The 16,515-nt window shown below is 45.3% G+C and overlaps 1 protein-coding gene across 7 annotated transcripts in view; it reads left to right on the top strand.

The window, feature by feature from the left end:
* Positions 1 to 16,515, top strand: part of PRR5L (proline rich 5 like) — a 95,271-nt gene that overhangs the window by 66,702 nt on the left and 12,054 nt on the right. For all 7 annotated transcript variants that reach the window (XM_003412275.4, XM_023550707.2, XM_064288265.1 and 4 more), the window contains 3 exons: positions 1,613 to 1,704; positions 13,566 to 13,706; positions 15,728 to 15,854. In XM_003412275.4, the coding sequence (XP_003412323.1) occupies positions 1,613 to 1,704; positions 13,566 to 13,706; positions 15,728 to 15,854 (360 nt within the window). The remainder of the gene's footprint in view (positions 1 to 1,612; positions 1,705 to 13,565; positions 13,707 to 15,727; positions 15,855 to 16,515) is intronic.

Genomic DNA, 16,515 nt, shown 5'->3' with positions numbered 1-16,515 from the left:
GCAGATGCAAAGTCTCACACAGCCTTCCAATAATATTGGGTGACCATGTGCATATGGTTAGGGGTGGTACCTGGCCAGAGGTCAGGCTTCCTGATCTAGGGGCAAGGGGGCACAGAGGCAGGAGGCGGGTGCTCTGTTTTATGGATGACCTCTTTAGAGAATGCTGTCCTCCCAGTGACTGCAAAGCAGTGGGTGGAGGTGACAGTTTCCGGGCCTTCTTTCTACCTCTCTCGATAGACAGCTCAAACCTAGAATAAAGCTGGTGTCTTAGCAATTTAAGAAACAAACCAGTATAGCACAGTGCACATGAGCTCCCTGGATGAGGCTGGTCAAGAGCATGGGTTCTGGAATCCCAGCTCTGCCTGCCTTCTAGCTGTGTGACCTTGGGCCAGTTACCTGGCCTCTCTGAGCCTGTAAAATGGGGATAATAGAGTCTATTTCATGAGATAATCTTACAGATAACTAGTTTAGCAAAGTGCCTGAAAATGTAGTAACTGCTCATGTGATGATAGCAATTATTATATGATTTTTAAGATTTCAGCTCCCTCTTCTGGATTGAGGGATAGAAAGGCCTTTTTGCGTATTTCCAGCCAAGTCTTCCTGTCTGATCCCACATTTTGCGGATGTGTCAATCAGGCTTCTTCAAAGAAACAGAACCAATGGGAAATAGGACATATAGAAAGAGAGTCCCTGGGTAGTACAAACCGTTAATGCACTTGGCTGTTAACCCAAAGGTTGGCCGCTCAGGTCTACCCAGAAGTGCCTTGGAAGAAAGGCCTGGCGATCTACTTCTGAAAAATCAGCCATTGAAAACCCTGTGGAGCACAGTTCTCCTCTGACCCACAGGGGTCACCACGAATGAGAGCTGACCTGGCAGCAGCTGGCTTAACTGGGTTTATATATGTAGATACACAGAGATAAATAGTGAGCAGACTCTGACTGATTTTAAGGAATTGGCCCATGTGATTATGGGGCTGTCAGTCCACATTTTGTAGGGCAGGCCAGTAGACAGGAAATTCAAGTAGGATTCTGTGTTATAGTTTGGAGGCAGAATTCCTTCTCCAAAAAACCTCCGATTTTGCTCTTATGGCTTCAACTAATTGAATGAGCCCCATCCACATTATTGAGAATTAATATCCTTTACTTGAAGTCAGCTGAATCTAAGTGTTAACCACATCTACAAAATAGCAACCTCTAGGCTAGTGTTTGACCAAACTGGGCACCATAGCCCAGCCTGGTGCACACATACAATTATCCGTCACGTTGTGGTAATACCTTGTAGATCAAATACCGGAAGCGCCCTCTCCTCTCCCCCTACTCCAAATGCTCATCCTTGCCTGTAGGGTCTTATTAGTGAAGTATGAGTTTAGATCTCTGCATGAGTCATTGGGAGACTTTGAATATATTTTTGTTCTGAGAATGACTGGTGGTCTTAGCTGGGAAAGAAGACCTCGCCGCCCCTCACCTCTCCACCCTGGGCTTTAACTCCTAGCTGCAAGTTTCTGGCAGATGCAGCTTTGTATTTGAGATGGAACTGTCTCCTAGCCCTTCCTGCAATTAATGACAAGCTCTTTTGTTTCTTTCTCCCCTCCTGTCTTCTCCCCTTGTGTAGGTGAAAATCGCATTGAGGTTCTGGCTGAAGTCTGGGACCACTTCTTCACTGAGACCCTCCCCACTCTGCAGGCAATATTTTATCCAGTTCAGGTCAGTCTCTTGGGTAACAACCTTCTGTGGCCTCAACAATCTGTCTTATTTCTTGGCCTTTGCAACCAGGGGCCTCCTGGCAAATGGGGAAGAACCTGGCGATTGGGCACTGTCAGTTGGTTGAGGACCCTGAAGATCTTTTGTGGGCCCTGTGATTCTATATTTAGCACCTAAGTTCAAACAAAGAAGAGTGGCTGCATAACCAGCAATTTGTAGGTTCCTGTTACCCTCTTGGTTTTGAATATGCCGTTATATTCTCGGAGTGGTTTGTTTTTTTTCCTTACTTCGCAGAAATAGAGAAGATGGGAGAGGAAGACTGTTTTCTTTTCTTTCTTTCTTCCTTTTTTTTAAAGCAAGTTTCCCTTTTTTTCCAAATCATGGGAAAGGAGTAATGTTCCTTGTCCTCCAGACGGATCCTTGAAGATGTGAAGTCACATGATGTAGTAGAAAGAGCATTGGACTAGGAATTGGGAGGCTTGTGTTTAAGTGTGTGTGTTTGGGCATAATTGTTTAACTTCTGTGGGTATAGCTCCATTTCACCCCCTATAAAATGAGGGATTTAGAGTAAAAGACCGGTGATGCCTCTATAGGGCTCGTATTCTTATTATGTGACCTTAGCTCATTCTACTTCAGCGCTTTTTTTTTTTTTTTTTAATTTCCTTCCACCCTTCTGCAGAGGCAAATATTAGGGCTGATCACTGCCAGGTCAGAATAGCCACCCTCTCAGGGAGGTTGGTCCAATTGCTAGAAAAGGACATCATGTTTGGTAAAGTAAAAAGTCACCAAAAATGAGGGAAACCCTCAAGGAGGTGACTTGACAGAATAGGAGCCACAGTGGCCTCAAACATACCAGCGATCATGAAGGTGGCGCAGACCAGGCAGCGTTTTATTCTGTTACACATAAGGTTGCCATGTGTCAGAGCTGGCTTGTTGGCAACTAACGACAACAAAGGGAGGTTGAAGAGTCCCTGGGTGGTGCAAACGGTTAGTGCACTCCACTGCTAACTGAAGGAAAACCTGGTGGCGTAGTGGTTAAGAGTTTAGCTGCTAACCAAAAGGTCATCAGTTCCAATCCACCAGATGCTCCTTGGAAACCATAAGGGGCAGTTCTACCGTGTACTGTAGGGTCGCTGTGAGTCAGAATCGACTCGACAGCAGTGGGTTTTTTTCGGGCTAACTGAAAGGTTGAAGGTTTGAGTCCACCCAGAGGTGCCTCGGAAGAAAGACCTGACAATCTACTTTCAAAAAATTAGCCATTGAAACTCTTTAGGGAGCACAGTTCTACTCTGACATGTGGGGTCACCATGAGTCAGGTCAACTCAATGCCAGTTGGCTTTAAGGAAGGTTGAATCACAGATATTCTGCTCCGAAATATTTGGCTGTCTCACACACACTTGCTCTGCATTGTGTGCTCACTGTTCTGATATTCCCGCTAAGGTTAAAGCTTCATGTCTAGAAGGACTTTGTTAAAGTGTAGTCTTGGGAAGCAGAACAGTGACATGGCAATTAGTGATGGTAGGAATTACCTTACCCCAGAGGGAAGGGCAGGTATAATTTGTTTGGTCTCAATAGCGTTGGAAAGGAATTTGGAATTCCATTAAATACATATCAGATATTCAAAAATGGGGAGGTTATGCCTAAAGACCCACTTCGTGTTTCAGGCCTGCCCCTAACATTTCTAGTACGAGAGTGCAGACGGAAGCCCCTGGCCTATAGCCCACTCCCCTTCATCATCCCATCCTCACTTCCAGCCTACACCCCTGCGAGAGGCTTTACAGCACTTACATAGACAGTCTAACCGCTGTCTCCACGCACGTTCCTCCTCCCTGTGATAGTCGTCCCTCAGCCAGCACTGGCTCTTCTCTTAGGAAGACAGACCTGGGGGTAGGGTTGCCAGATTAGCAAATAAAAATACAAGGTGTCTACTTAAATTTGAATTTCAGAGAAACAATAATTAATACAATAGTTAGGACATATTTATACTAAAAAATTACTCAAATCTAACTGGGTGGCCTATATTGTATCTGGCAACCCTGCAGCAGCAACAGCTGGGGGGTGGAGATGAGCAGGCCTAAGTCCTCTCTTAGGGGCACTTCCCAGGAAATTCCAAGATCCAGGTACCCAGAATAGGTCTAGAATGGGGAGTGTGGGATCTGAGTGGGCATTCTCCTATATAGTCAGAGGGGAGCTGAGAGCGATCCTCTACAACTGAGAGGTAGGGAGCAGCCCAGTTGTGCAGGTCTAAGGAGGGTTCCTGTCCTGCTTCTTTTGAAAAATTATAAGATCTAGCAACAGTTGATGGAAACCCTCTATCCCCACGCTGCCCCCTTCTCCTGCTTGATTTGTGCTTCTGTGCTATCGTTTGTCACCTCCCCTACCTGCCTAGCTTCTCCCTTTCCCTAACAACCTCTAAGGGCATTTGAGGGTGTTACCCATTTTCCACAACCCATATATCAGTTTGGCATACTACTGTGGTTTGCTTGTTGCTATGATGCTGGAAGTGATGCCACCAGTATTTCAGATACCAACAGGGTCACCCACGGTGAACGTGTTTCAGTGAAGTTTCCAGACTAAGACAGACTAGGAAGAAAGGCCTGGAAACACAATGGATCACAATAGAACATTGTCTGATACAGTGCTGGAAATGAGCTCCTAAGTTGGAAGGCACTCAAAATACACAGTGCCCCCAACAGTGAACTTGAGCAATTGTGAAGATGACGCAAGACTGGGTAATGTGTCGTTCCATCGTACATGGGATCACCATGCGTTGGAGCCAACTTGACAGTGACGAACAACAACAACACCCCTGTTTTATACAGTTAGCTGAGACTAGGCATGGGCGAGATAAATTCAGAATGTGACTAGGGACTCTTGAGAGGAGATGGGGACAATCATAGCTCCTGGGCATCAAGGATTGCTGTGAGCACCAAGATGGAGACAGATTGTGCCTCCTTCCCCCTTTTTGTTCTGACCCAGACTAACATACTCATGTTTTTATGGAAAGGAATCCTTTTAGCTTTCACTTTTTATCTGTGCTTAGCCTAGGGAAAGGAGATTGTACTTTGAGTAACACAGATATGCGTTTCTTTAGTTTTCTAGAGGAAGGAGGTTGGTTTTGTTATACTTTTTTTTTTTTTTTCCAGCCTAAAACAACAGAATAGCTGATTCTGGGTTAGTATGAATTCCTTCTCTGATTCACTGTGGGCTGAAGCAATGACTAGGCCTAGGCCTGGTGACAAGTCAGTGTCCTGGTTAATGGCCCCAGATAATCCTCTGAGACAGGAATGATTAACTTGTTTATATGGCAGACTGGTGTAAGCTGGGTACCCCACACCCTCCCATAAAACTACTTCCTGCCAACATGAGAGAGCAGATTTTGGTCTTTATGACTTTGGGGACCAGCAAGGGGTTCTTAAGATAAAGCCCTGTGTCTTGATGGGATTAATGATACGTGATATTTTTCTTTTTTTTGATATTGAAGCCAGTTCTTACGTAAATGGTTATACCACGTTGCTGTCCTGGGCCTGAGTCAGCTTGCCTTTTAAACACAGGAGGCGCCGGGCACTGGTTCAACATGGCCCTCTGGTCACTTATAAATCTAGGCTTTTCTTGTAAGCATGTAGTATTTAAGGTTGGGCTCAGAAGCAGAAGCTCCGAAGGCAAAATCTTTCATCTTCTCTAGGACAAATACTATAACTATCCATGCCTTGCCTATGTCCAAGTGACTGCTGGTATTTCACGTGAACGGGTGATGGCAGCAGAACAGCCTGGGGAGGAGGTGGGGATAGGACCGTATCACCCAAGAAGAAGAGAGAGCAGTCATCCATATGAGACCTAATGGTCAACAATGACTTTACAGCAAAGATGAGAATAAGATTTCTAGATGACTAGAAATGGAACAACCAAAATGTAAATAATGAGAATGTTGATACATTATGAAGAATGTAGCCAGTGTCGCTGAACAATTTGCATAGAACTTGCTGAAAGGGACCTGTTTTGCTTTGTAAACTTTCACTGAAAACACAATGAAATATTACTAAAAAAGAACAGAGTGGTTCGGCGCATGAGCCTCAATATTATTAGGCAGATGTGGGTTTAAGCCCTCACTCCACCACTTGTGGTTGGCAGCCATCAAGTCGGCCCCTGACTCATGGTGACCCCATGCTCAACAGAACAGAACAGAACACTGCCTGGCTCTGCGCCATCCCCACAGTCGGTTGAAGATCAGACCACGGTGACCCATAAGATTTTCGCTGGCTGATTTTCAGAAGCACATCACTAGGCTTTATTTTTCTACCCCACCTTAGTCTGGAAGTGCCACTGAAACCCGTTCAGCATCAGAGCCACACCCAAGCCTCCACTGACAGATGGGTGGTCACTGTACATGGGGTGCCTTGGTCAGGAATCCGACCCGGGTCTCCCACGTGGAAGTCGAGAATTCTACCACTGAATCACCAGTGCCTCCTTGGTAACCTTGGGGAAGGTAACCTTCCCCTCCCTCAGTTTTCTTCTATAAGACAATAATACCTGCTTCACAGGGTGGTTAAGATTAAGCGAGGTAATACAGGAAAAGTGCTTAGTTTAGCACTTGACGGTGTTTAAAAAAAAGTTGCTGTCATCATCAATATTATTATTCTGTGTTCAGTAAAAGAGCGTTGAAATCCTAGCTGATGAGCCAGTTATTTCAATCTGTGTTTCACATTTTATGGACTAAGCAGATGGATTTGGAATGGGTAACTCTTGAGTGTTCGCCGTATGTCTGGTATTACACAATGGAAGCATCGGGCAGCCCTTTGGCATTGCCTAAGCGGAGGTATGGCCTGTATTTTCTTAATCATCCTTCTTAGAAAATCATCCGCTCAATAGGTATGAAGAAATAGGCTCTGTCATGCACTGCTGCTAGGAGTATAGATTGATGATGCAACCTTTTGGGAGGGCAGTATGGCAGGATCTGCAAGACTTTTTGGAAACCATGGTGGCACAGTGGTTAAGAGCTCCGGCTGCTAACCAAAAAGGTCGGCAGTTTGAATCCACCAAGCACTCCTTGGAAACTCTATGGGAAAGTTGTACTCTGTCCTATAGGGTCACTATGAGTCCGAATCAACTCAATGGCAATGGGTTTGGTTTTGGGTTAAGACTTTTTAGAGGCATATTTTGATCTAGCAGTTTAGCTTTGAGGGAGTATAATCTGGATATACTGCTAAAAGTGCCCAGAGGGACATGGATGAAAATATTTATTACAGCATTGTAGGAAAAATAATGGAGGCATCTTGGTCGGGAGATGGTTGGTTAAGTAGAATATGTTCATCTTGCAGCCTTGCAGCCTTAAAGAAGAGTGGGGCAGATCAGCACGTGCTGGTATGAAACGATGTCCAAGATATAGTAAGTTAAACAAAAGCAAGTACAGAACAGTGGGAAAAGTATAGTCTCTATGTGTGTTTAAAGGGTTATATATGTGATTTTATGTATTTAAAAACTTTCTGGAAGAATTCAGATATGAATAAATACCTTTAAGAGTGGTTACTCACTGAAATGGCCAACAAGCACAAGAAAAAATGCTCAACATCATTAGCCATTGCCTCGAGTTGATTCCGACTCATAGAGACCCTAGAGGACAGAGTAGAACTGCTCCATAGAGTTTCCAAGGAGTACCTGGTGGATTTGAACAGCTGACCTTTGGATTAGCAGCCAAAGCACTTAACCACTATGCCATCTGGGTTTCCCATTAGCCATTCCAAAAAACAAAACCAAACCCAGTGCCATCGAGTTGATTCCGACTTATAGAACTGCCGCATAGAGTTTCCAAGGAGCGCCTGGTGGATTTGAACTGCCAACCCTTTGGTTAGCAGCCGTAGCACTTAACCACTAGAGAGATGCAAATCAAAGCCACAATGAGGTATCACTTCACTTCCACTAGGATGGGTAAGATTAAAAAAAAAGAAAATAACGATTGTCGGCAAGGATGTGGAAAAATTGGAACCCTTATCCGTTCCTGATGGGAATGCAGAATGGTACAGACTCTGTGGAAAACAGTTTGGCATTTCCTCAAAAAGTTAAACATAGAACTATCTTATGACCTAGCAGGTCTACTCCTTGGTATATACCCAAGAGACCTGAAAGCAGCAAAGCGAACAGACAGGTGCACCACTGTTCCTTGCTGCACTATTTACAATAGCCAAGAGGTAGAAACAACCTAAGTATCCGCCAGTGGATGCACAGATAAACAAAAGGCGATACATACATACAATGGAATACTACCCAGCCATAAAGAGAAATAAAATCTTGATACTTGCTACAACATGAATGAACCTCAAAAACCTTATGCTCAGTGAGTAAGTCAATCTCAAAAGGACAAATATTGATGATCTCACTTATATGAAATAACAGAAGTAGGCAGGCAAACGTATAGAGACCAAACTGTATTAGTCGTTACCAGGGAGGGAGGGAGGAAGGGAGGGGAGAGAGAGCCATTACTTAGGAGGCAATGAGTTTTTGTTGATGGTGATAGAAAATGTGGCAATGATTATGGGTGGGAGTTGCACAGCATGATTAATGTAATTGATATCATTAAATTATACACCTAAAAAATGTTGAATTGGCAAAAACAAATAAAAAAAGAAAGAAAAATATTTACCCACCTGGTAAAGGGGTGGGGGAAAGAGTGGTTACCACTGTGGAGGGATAACAAGAGATTAAGGGAAGAGGACTTCTGTTACTCATCTCAAGCCCTTCTTCTGGACTGTTTTAATCTTTTCCTGTGAAATTTTCTTATGATTTAAAAACAAAACCAAAACTACAAGCCAGCTAAGATTGTCTCTACCTGAAGTGCAGTGCTGGGAAGTGGAGAGTCCTTCTAGGTGCCCTTGTAGAGAATTCTTGGAAAGTCAGTTCCATGAAATGACCTAACAGTTGTTGAGGCAGAGGGTTCTAGAAATGAAAACTTCCATTTCCACTAAAATTGCTGTTTAGGAGAAGCTTCTGCAGGTTTACCTGCTCCAGGTTTCCTCCTCCTTTTTCCCCACCTCCTGCAGTTTAAATCAAACATTTCTGTTTTTACATCATTTTACTTTTGTTCATTAATGAATAAAAAATTGGATATGTTCTATCAGCTTCCAGAAATCCCTAGGTGGCTGGTGCAAGTGGTTTGCACTCAAGTACTGCAGTGCAGTGAATTACTTAATATGGCCCTGTCGATGGCACTGGGTGTGTTAACTGGGGCCATAGTCTGGAAACCCCAGTGGCATAGTGGTTAAGACCTGTGGATGCTAACCAAAAGGCTGGCCAGTGTGAATCTACCAGGCACTCCCTGGAAATTCTATGGGGCAGTTCTACTCTGTCCTATAGAGTCACTATGAGTCGGAAGTGACTTGATGGCAGTGGCTTTGGTTTTTTTAGCCATAGTCTTTGTGACTTACACATAATGATTGAGTAGGACTATGCAAATGCGGTGATTGTGGTCCACCAAGGGAATCGGACAGCTTGCTACTAATGCAAATAAGGTGCATGGAACCCTGTGGGGGTGGGACCATGCAAATAAGGTATATGGAACCCTAATGAGGGATTGGTCAGTTTTGCCTGCTAGGCTTAAAAGAGAGCGGGGTGGGGGGTGTACCTCACTACTACCAGAAAGAAGAGCTAGGAGTGGAGTGTGTCCTTTGGACCCAGAATCCCTGAGCTAAGAACCTCCCAGACCCAGGAGACAGAGCTGTAACATTGGAGATGGCGAGAAGTGGCAGCAGAACCAAGAGACTAGCGTGAGACAGTGCGGTGGGCTTCTCAGCCCACAAAGCAAGGCGGTTACAGTGGGTGTGCTGACCCATGGAGTGAGGGAGCTGAGTGCCTTTGGGTTGAGGATTACTGGTGGAGTGGGGTGCCTCCAGGCACTTACTGGCAGAGCTAAAGAGCTTTGTAACACTTGCCCAAGCAGGGCGGAGGCAAGGCCAAGGGCCAGAGAGAGGCCTACTTACAGACACGGCTAAGAAGTGGGTGTCCTGATCGAAGAACTGTGTACTGAATTGTAACCTGTTACTTCCCTAATAAACCCCATAACCATGAGTATTGTCTTTGAGTTCCGTATGGCCATTGCAAAAAATTATCAAACCCAGCAGAGAAGTAGAGAGTGTGGTGGGAGGGGTGGTTAGTGTCAGAATTTGGTAAAAATGTTGAAAGGTAGCGATATGTCTGACCTTCACATCATAGGAATAGGCCTTGGGCTGATGCTGACGGTGATTCTCTCTCCCTCTCGTGAGGTTAGAGGAGGTCAGATGCTGCTGCCCCCATGCCACCATTTTTTAGAACCCAGTGGTTTTGTGGAAGAAGGTCCTGGTGATCTGCTTCCGTAAAGATTACAGCCAAGAAAACCCTATGGATCAGTTCTGCTCTGTAACACATGGGATCTCCATGAGTCGGAATCAACTTGATGGCACCAGGTTTGGTTTTTTGGTTTATCAGCTTCCAGTATCATACAGTACCAAAGAGCCCTGGGTTCTCACCTGGTGCTTCAATATCCTCATCTGTCAGACAGGGATAATGTTCATTGCCGAACTTTACAGGGATATTGAAAAAATAAAACCAAGTAAAAGTGCCTTGTAGTTAAATAAGGCAACTTATTTAGTGTATTCAACATGGTGCTAGCTCCATTTGTAAATTCTTTTTAAATGGAGAGAAAGAGAAATATCTAGAGGAATATTTACAAAACTGTAGAGCACAGTTTGGGTTATATCATGATGTCAGATTACATTATATAGGTTTGTAATATGTGAAATGGATACTTTTGTAACAAGGAACAAAATAATGACCAAACCAAACCAATCCCACTGCCATCGAGTCGATTCCGACTCATAGCGACCGTATAGGACAGAGTAGAACTGCCCGATAGTTTCCAAGGAGCGCCTGGCAGATTTGAACTGCCAACCTCTTGGTTGAAACTACATTAAAAAGTGCTCTTGAAGGGAACAAATGGCATTTGATTCAACAGCAGTACTTATTGAACGCATATGGCGTGACAAGCTCTGTGCCCTGTTAATGAATTATTTGTTAGCAAGCATTCCTCACAGCAGCACTGCCTGAGTGATGTCAGATGGTCTCCAGTCAGCAGGTCCACACAGTGTTGTTTTGTGATAGCATCTGGCCTCCCAGGAAGGTGGCTGGGGGAAGTGGTCCGTAGTTCTTCCCAGATCCCAGTGAAATGTTTTCTTTTTTTTTTTCACTGCTGAAGAATTTCTGTTCAAAGTCTAGAGTGATTTCATCCTGGGGCCTTTGATCATGTGGTTGGTTGGAGTGACCAGGTAAACAGGGCGGTGTGTCAGAATGATCTGGAAGGCTTGGTAAATGCAGACTCTGGGCCTCACTCAGAGTTTCTGGTTTGTTTAGTAGATGTGGACTCAGGCTGAGAATTTCTATTTCTAACAATTTTCTAGGGGATGCTGTTGCTGCTAGTCCGGGGACCACACCTGGAGAACCACTGAGGTTAGGGGTTCTCCCTACTGATAGTAATGTCTCCTGAGGTGCCTGCTAGTCCAGCTGAGTCCTTCTCATAACTCCTGTGGGTTTCAGTATCTGCATGAGACCTACTTTCTCATCTGACAAGTATATTTTTGAGTGTCTACTATGTTCAAAAGGAGCCCTGGTGGTGCAGTGGTTAAGTACTCAGCTGCTAACCAAAAGGTCAGCAGTTCAAACCTACCAACAGCTCCACAGGAGAAAATACCTGGTGATCTGCTGCTGTAAAGATTACAGCCTGGGAAACCCTATGGGGCAATTCTACTCTGTCATATAGGGTCGCTATGAGTCAGAATCAACTTGATGGCATACAGCAACAACTGTGTTCGGGAAGGGGGCGGGGGGTGGAACTTTGCCTTCAGTTTTCTATCTTGGTAAAAAAAAAAAAAAAAAAATGAAAGGAGCCCTGAAATAAAGCAGGAGTATGGATAAATATGAGACAAGGCAGTCAGTGCCGAGTGCTGGGATGTGGTGTAGAAAACAGAAATCGTAAGACCTTGCAAAGGAGAGGGGGTGCAGATCACGGCCACTGGGGTAACAGAGAAGGCAACACAGAGGGAGTGGTTAAACTGAGCCTATAAGGCACGGGTGGTGGTTGTGCATGTCTGTTGGGAGGGGGACTGGCAGGGGCAGATTTTCCAATAGGCAAGGTAAGCATGGTGCTTACCTTTCTTACCAGATCATCTGTACTGAAGAATTTCACTTTTTTTTTTTTTTTTACCGTATCAAAGAGCCTGCTTCTATATATGGCTGGCATCAGTCTCCTGATCCCACAGCACCTTCCTACAGAATCAAAGCCTCTTTTCAAATTTATAATTCCTGACAGGGGTAGATGACCCAGTGAGCAAGGTAAGCATGGGCTTACTTGTGCTTACTTACTAATCCATAGTAAGATTGTTCAGACAGATGATCTGATAAGCAAGATAAGCACTGTGTTTACCTTGCCTATTGGATAATTTGCCCCTGGGGCTGAGAGGGATGCAGAGATAGTATGCCTGGGGATGCCCTTGTTTTTCTTTTTTTTTTTGCATTTGGTAGCTTAATTCGGTTTTTTAAATGATTTTATTGTGTTTTTGGTGAGGGTTTTACACAGCAGTTTAGTTGCCCATTCAACAATTTTTACACAAATTGTTCAGTGACACTGGTTATATTCTTCACAATGCATGGACATTCTCGTTATTTCCATTCAAGTTGTTACATTTCCATTAACCTAGTTTCCTTGTCCCCTTACCTTCTCATCTCTGTTCTAAAGTAACTGTTAATCATTTGGTCTCATAGATGATTTTTTAAAGGAGCACAGTACTCACAGGTGATTATTCTTTATTTTGTGAGCCAATCTGTTATTTAGCTAAAAGGTGACTTCGAGTTTGTTCTGGTTCAAGGTTTAAAGAGTATCTCAGAGCAATAGTCTCAGGGAAGCTTCCAGTCTCAACTAGTCCAATAAGTCTGAATTTTTTTTTAAGAATTTGAGGTTCCATTCCACATATTTCTCCCATTCTATAAGGATCCATCTGTTGTGGCCCTTACCAGAATGGTCAGTGGCAATAACTGGGCACCATCTAGTTCTTCTGGTCTCAGGGTAGATGAGGCCATGGTTCGTGTCTTGCCCGTGTGTTTATAAAACCCTAAGGAGTTATAGGAAATGTAAAGCTTCCTTAAACTTTGGCAGACTTGGGGAATGGGAAGCTAAGTCTTGTTTGGGAGAGTACCCTACTGATATTTTGGTTTCACCAAGAGCAACTGATTTTTGTTGTGTGCTGTATAAAACCAAGATGAAACCTATTGCCCTCAAGTCAAGTCAATTCCGACTCCTAGCAACCCTACAGGAAAGAGTAGGACTGTCCCATAGGGTTTCCAAGGAGTGGCTGGTAGATTCAAACTACTGACCTTTTGGTTAGCAGCCAAGCTCTTAACTACTGCACCACCAGGGCTCCTGGCATATGATAGGTGCTCAGGTATTTAATGAATGAAGTTGAATGAGGTTGGCAGCCTGGGAAACCCTATGGGGCAGTTCTACTTGAATGTGGGGCCCTGGTGGCCACATTTTCTCTTGTTTCTCCCTGTCTTCCTCTCTTTTCCTCCTTTCTGGATACTTAGTACTTTGGACACCATGACCCCTATTATATGTGTCTTGTATCATCTTTTGGTCATCTAGGCAAGTTACTTCATGTCTGATCTTAAAAAACCTTTACCTCCCAGAGGGCAGGTACTGGGTCTTCTACTCTTTGACAGCCCCGTGAGGCTCTACAGTGGCCCCATCCTGGATACTCCGTAAACATTCACTGTCCTGAAACCCATGGCGTTGGTGGCAGTTCCAACAAGCTCTCACCTCCCGACCCTCCCACCTCTCCCCTCTCCAGGGCCAGGAGCTGACCATCCGCCAGATCTCCCTGCTGGGCTTCCGAGACCTGGTCCTGCTGAAGGCGAAGCTGGGTGACTTGCTGCCATTGGCTCAGTCCAAGCTGCCCTCATCCATTGTCCAGATGCTGCTTATCCTGCAGGTGAGGCCCTGGCGTGGATGTGGCCTCAGACGTGGTCCCAATGCCAAAGGAGTGAGGGATGGGACTGCCACTGCAGGACATGAGGAGACAGACCAAATAACCAGAGTGCCAGGAACCACCTTTACTATTCTTTAGTTTATTAGTCTGTGTTCTTTGGTTCATGTGTTCATTTGATGTACACGCATTGAGTATGCTGGCACTGTGCTCAGTGCTGAGATCACAGTGGGATGTGAAAGCATAGTCCTGTCATTCAGGAAGTGAATGCCCTTCTCCTCTCTGGTTATGTCAGGGAGCTGCAAGTTACAAGAAACAACAAAAAGCCCACCTCAGACTAGCTCAAGGCACACCAGGAGCTCATTGGAGGGTTACCGGGGCAGATGGGCTTCATGAGTGACTGCAGCCAGAAACAAGACCATGTCAGGCAGCAGAACTACCAGCCTTTCTCTGTTTATTGGTTTCTACTTGTATCTGTCTTTCTTGTTTCTGACTGTTGCTCCCTCTCCTGGTCTTTCTTAGACTAAGTCTCTCTCTTCATCTCTGCAGAATTGTGTCCAGTGCTTTAATTTGCACCTGACTGAAGGGAGCATCCCACAGCTCATGTGTTCATATCTTTTCTACTAAGAGACTACCTGGATGCTTGCCTGGTGTCTCTCAGTCTCAATTTTAAATCAACAATAGGAGTATGAGTCAACATTTATTGGTTCTTAGCTATATGCCAGGCACAATCCAAGGATTTTTTAAGTGTATTGTTTTATTGATCAGATAATCCAAGCTACCACCTTATGAGGTGGGCATTGCTGTTATTTCCATTCTACAGATGAGGAAACTGAAACCTAAGAAGTTTAGGTGCTTGCCCAAGGCCTCTCAGCTACTGAGTGGAGAGAACATTTTTCCTCCCAGCTTGGGGTGAATTGGCCCAGCTTTGGGTAGACAACTCCCCTTTGCACAATTAGCTATGACCTTGAGTAGGATCAAGTAGTATAAACATAGCCTCAGCTACAAGTGGGAGTGCACAATTCTTAGAGAACAGGGCTGTGGGCTAGGCAGACCCCCAAAAGGTGATCTCCCCCAACTCTGCTCCTAGCCCTAACAAGATGTTACAGCATCAACTCTGATCTCTTCCTCAGGGAGGAAGGTGTCATCCTTGCTCAGGCTGGTGGGGACCCCATGTCATCCTCACAGCAGGGATGGAATGGCAGGCATGGGCTCCGACCCCCTACCACCAGCTACTGCTGTTCTCTGGCTCTCTGAGCTCAGCTGTTGTTCTGGACGTTCTCCCCCTTTCCTGTGGTCTCAGAGGAGGGAGCAGGGAAGAAGTGTTGTCTAATAGATGAGAGTAGGTGTCATTGGCTGGAATGCCAGGTCAAGTATTTTTATGGAAGAGAAGTGGGGTGGAGTAGAATGGAAACGTGGGCAGCTTGGATCTGAGAAGCATAAATTAGAGCCTGGATCTCAAATAAGAGTCTAGAAAAGGAGCTTTTGGGGGTTCTCATAGGAAGGTCAGGAAAGGAGGGCTGGGTGTCCACCCTCCTGTTTTTAATATTTTGGCAATGAGAGGTGATTCCTTTGGGGTGTTTGTTTAGAAGGAGAATTGATCCAGCCCCTCAGGTGAGCACTGTCACCAGGTGATGGTCCTGCAGGAAGGCCTGTCTCTGTGTAATGAAACATACCTACCAACTGCCAACCTTTGTGCCACACACACAGTATACATTAAAGCCAGTTGCTGTTGAGCCAGTTCTGACACATGGGGACCACATGTGTGTCACAGTAGAACTATGCTTCATGGAGTTTTCAATAACTGATTTTTTTGCACATAGATCTCCAGGCCTTTCTTTCGAGGCACCTCTGAGTAGTGGGCTCAAACCTCCAACCTGTTGGTTAGCAGCCAAGTGCATTGTGTGTTTGTACCACCCAGGGACTCTGCCTGTTCATAGTAGGACAAACAGGATCTGCCGACTAACTGCCAAGCTGGCTGCGGAGAGTTTGACTGACCTTTGTCTATTTCGGATGTTCATTTCCAGAGTGTTCATGAGCCCACAGGCCCAAGTGAGAGTTATTTGCAGCTGGAGGAGCTGGTGAAGCAAGTGGTTTCTCCCTTCCTTGGCCTCAGCGAGGACCGTGGCTTCTCAGGCCCCACGTATGCGCTGGGTAAGGGCACTGCTTTCAAGTCACCAGGAGCTTTCCGGATATACCGGCTACGTGCGTGTTATTGAGCGCTGGTTATGTGCAAGCCCTTTGCTTCTGTTGTGGGTCCGTTGCACATCTGTGCATTTTAATCACTCAGAGTTCCTCCTGTGTCCCGGTAACCTGCCTCTGGGGAATTCCTCCCGAGGAAAATTGTGCCTATGTGGTGGTTGGTGCTTGTCTGATCTGCATCTTTGAGCAGTGATTTCGATCTTTTTCATGTGCTTGGGGGTTCATTTTCCTGTAGCAATACCAGAAAGTGCCGTGACTGCGCCCACTTCCCAACTTGAGTGGAAAACCTACCCAGGATGGACTTCTCTTGCACTTAGGAAGCAGCATGGACTGTGTGGCCAACACAGGCTTGCTGTGTGACCAGATGGCATTGAGCTGCTGTCCCTGCTCTGTTCCTGTAGGTTCTACCAGGGCCTTGGCAGCAAGAAAAGGAGCTCCTGGCTTTGGGGACAAATCTTGTCCGGGGGTTTCCTCAGTGACAGTAAAGCTAGCGTTAGTGAGTGCCAGGCACTGTACTAGGCTCCCTGGAGAAGCTAGAGATGAAGCGAATCTGTTCCTTCTCTCAGTGAGATCAGAGGTGAGATGGATGTATTTGTCCTCTGGCTGCTGGAAC

This window comes from Loxodonta africana, chromosome 7 (assembly GCF_030014295.1).
Source record: "Loxodonta africana isolate mLoxAfr1 chromosome 7, mLoxAfr1.hap2, whole genome shotgun sequence".
Taxonomy (NCBI): Eukaryota; Metazoa; Chordata; class Mammalia; order Proboscidea; family Elephantidae; genus Loxodonta; species Loxodonta africana.
This window is presented reverse-complemented; position numbering and strand designations above follow the sequence as displayed.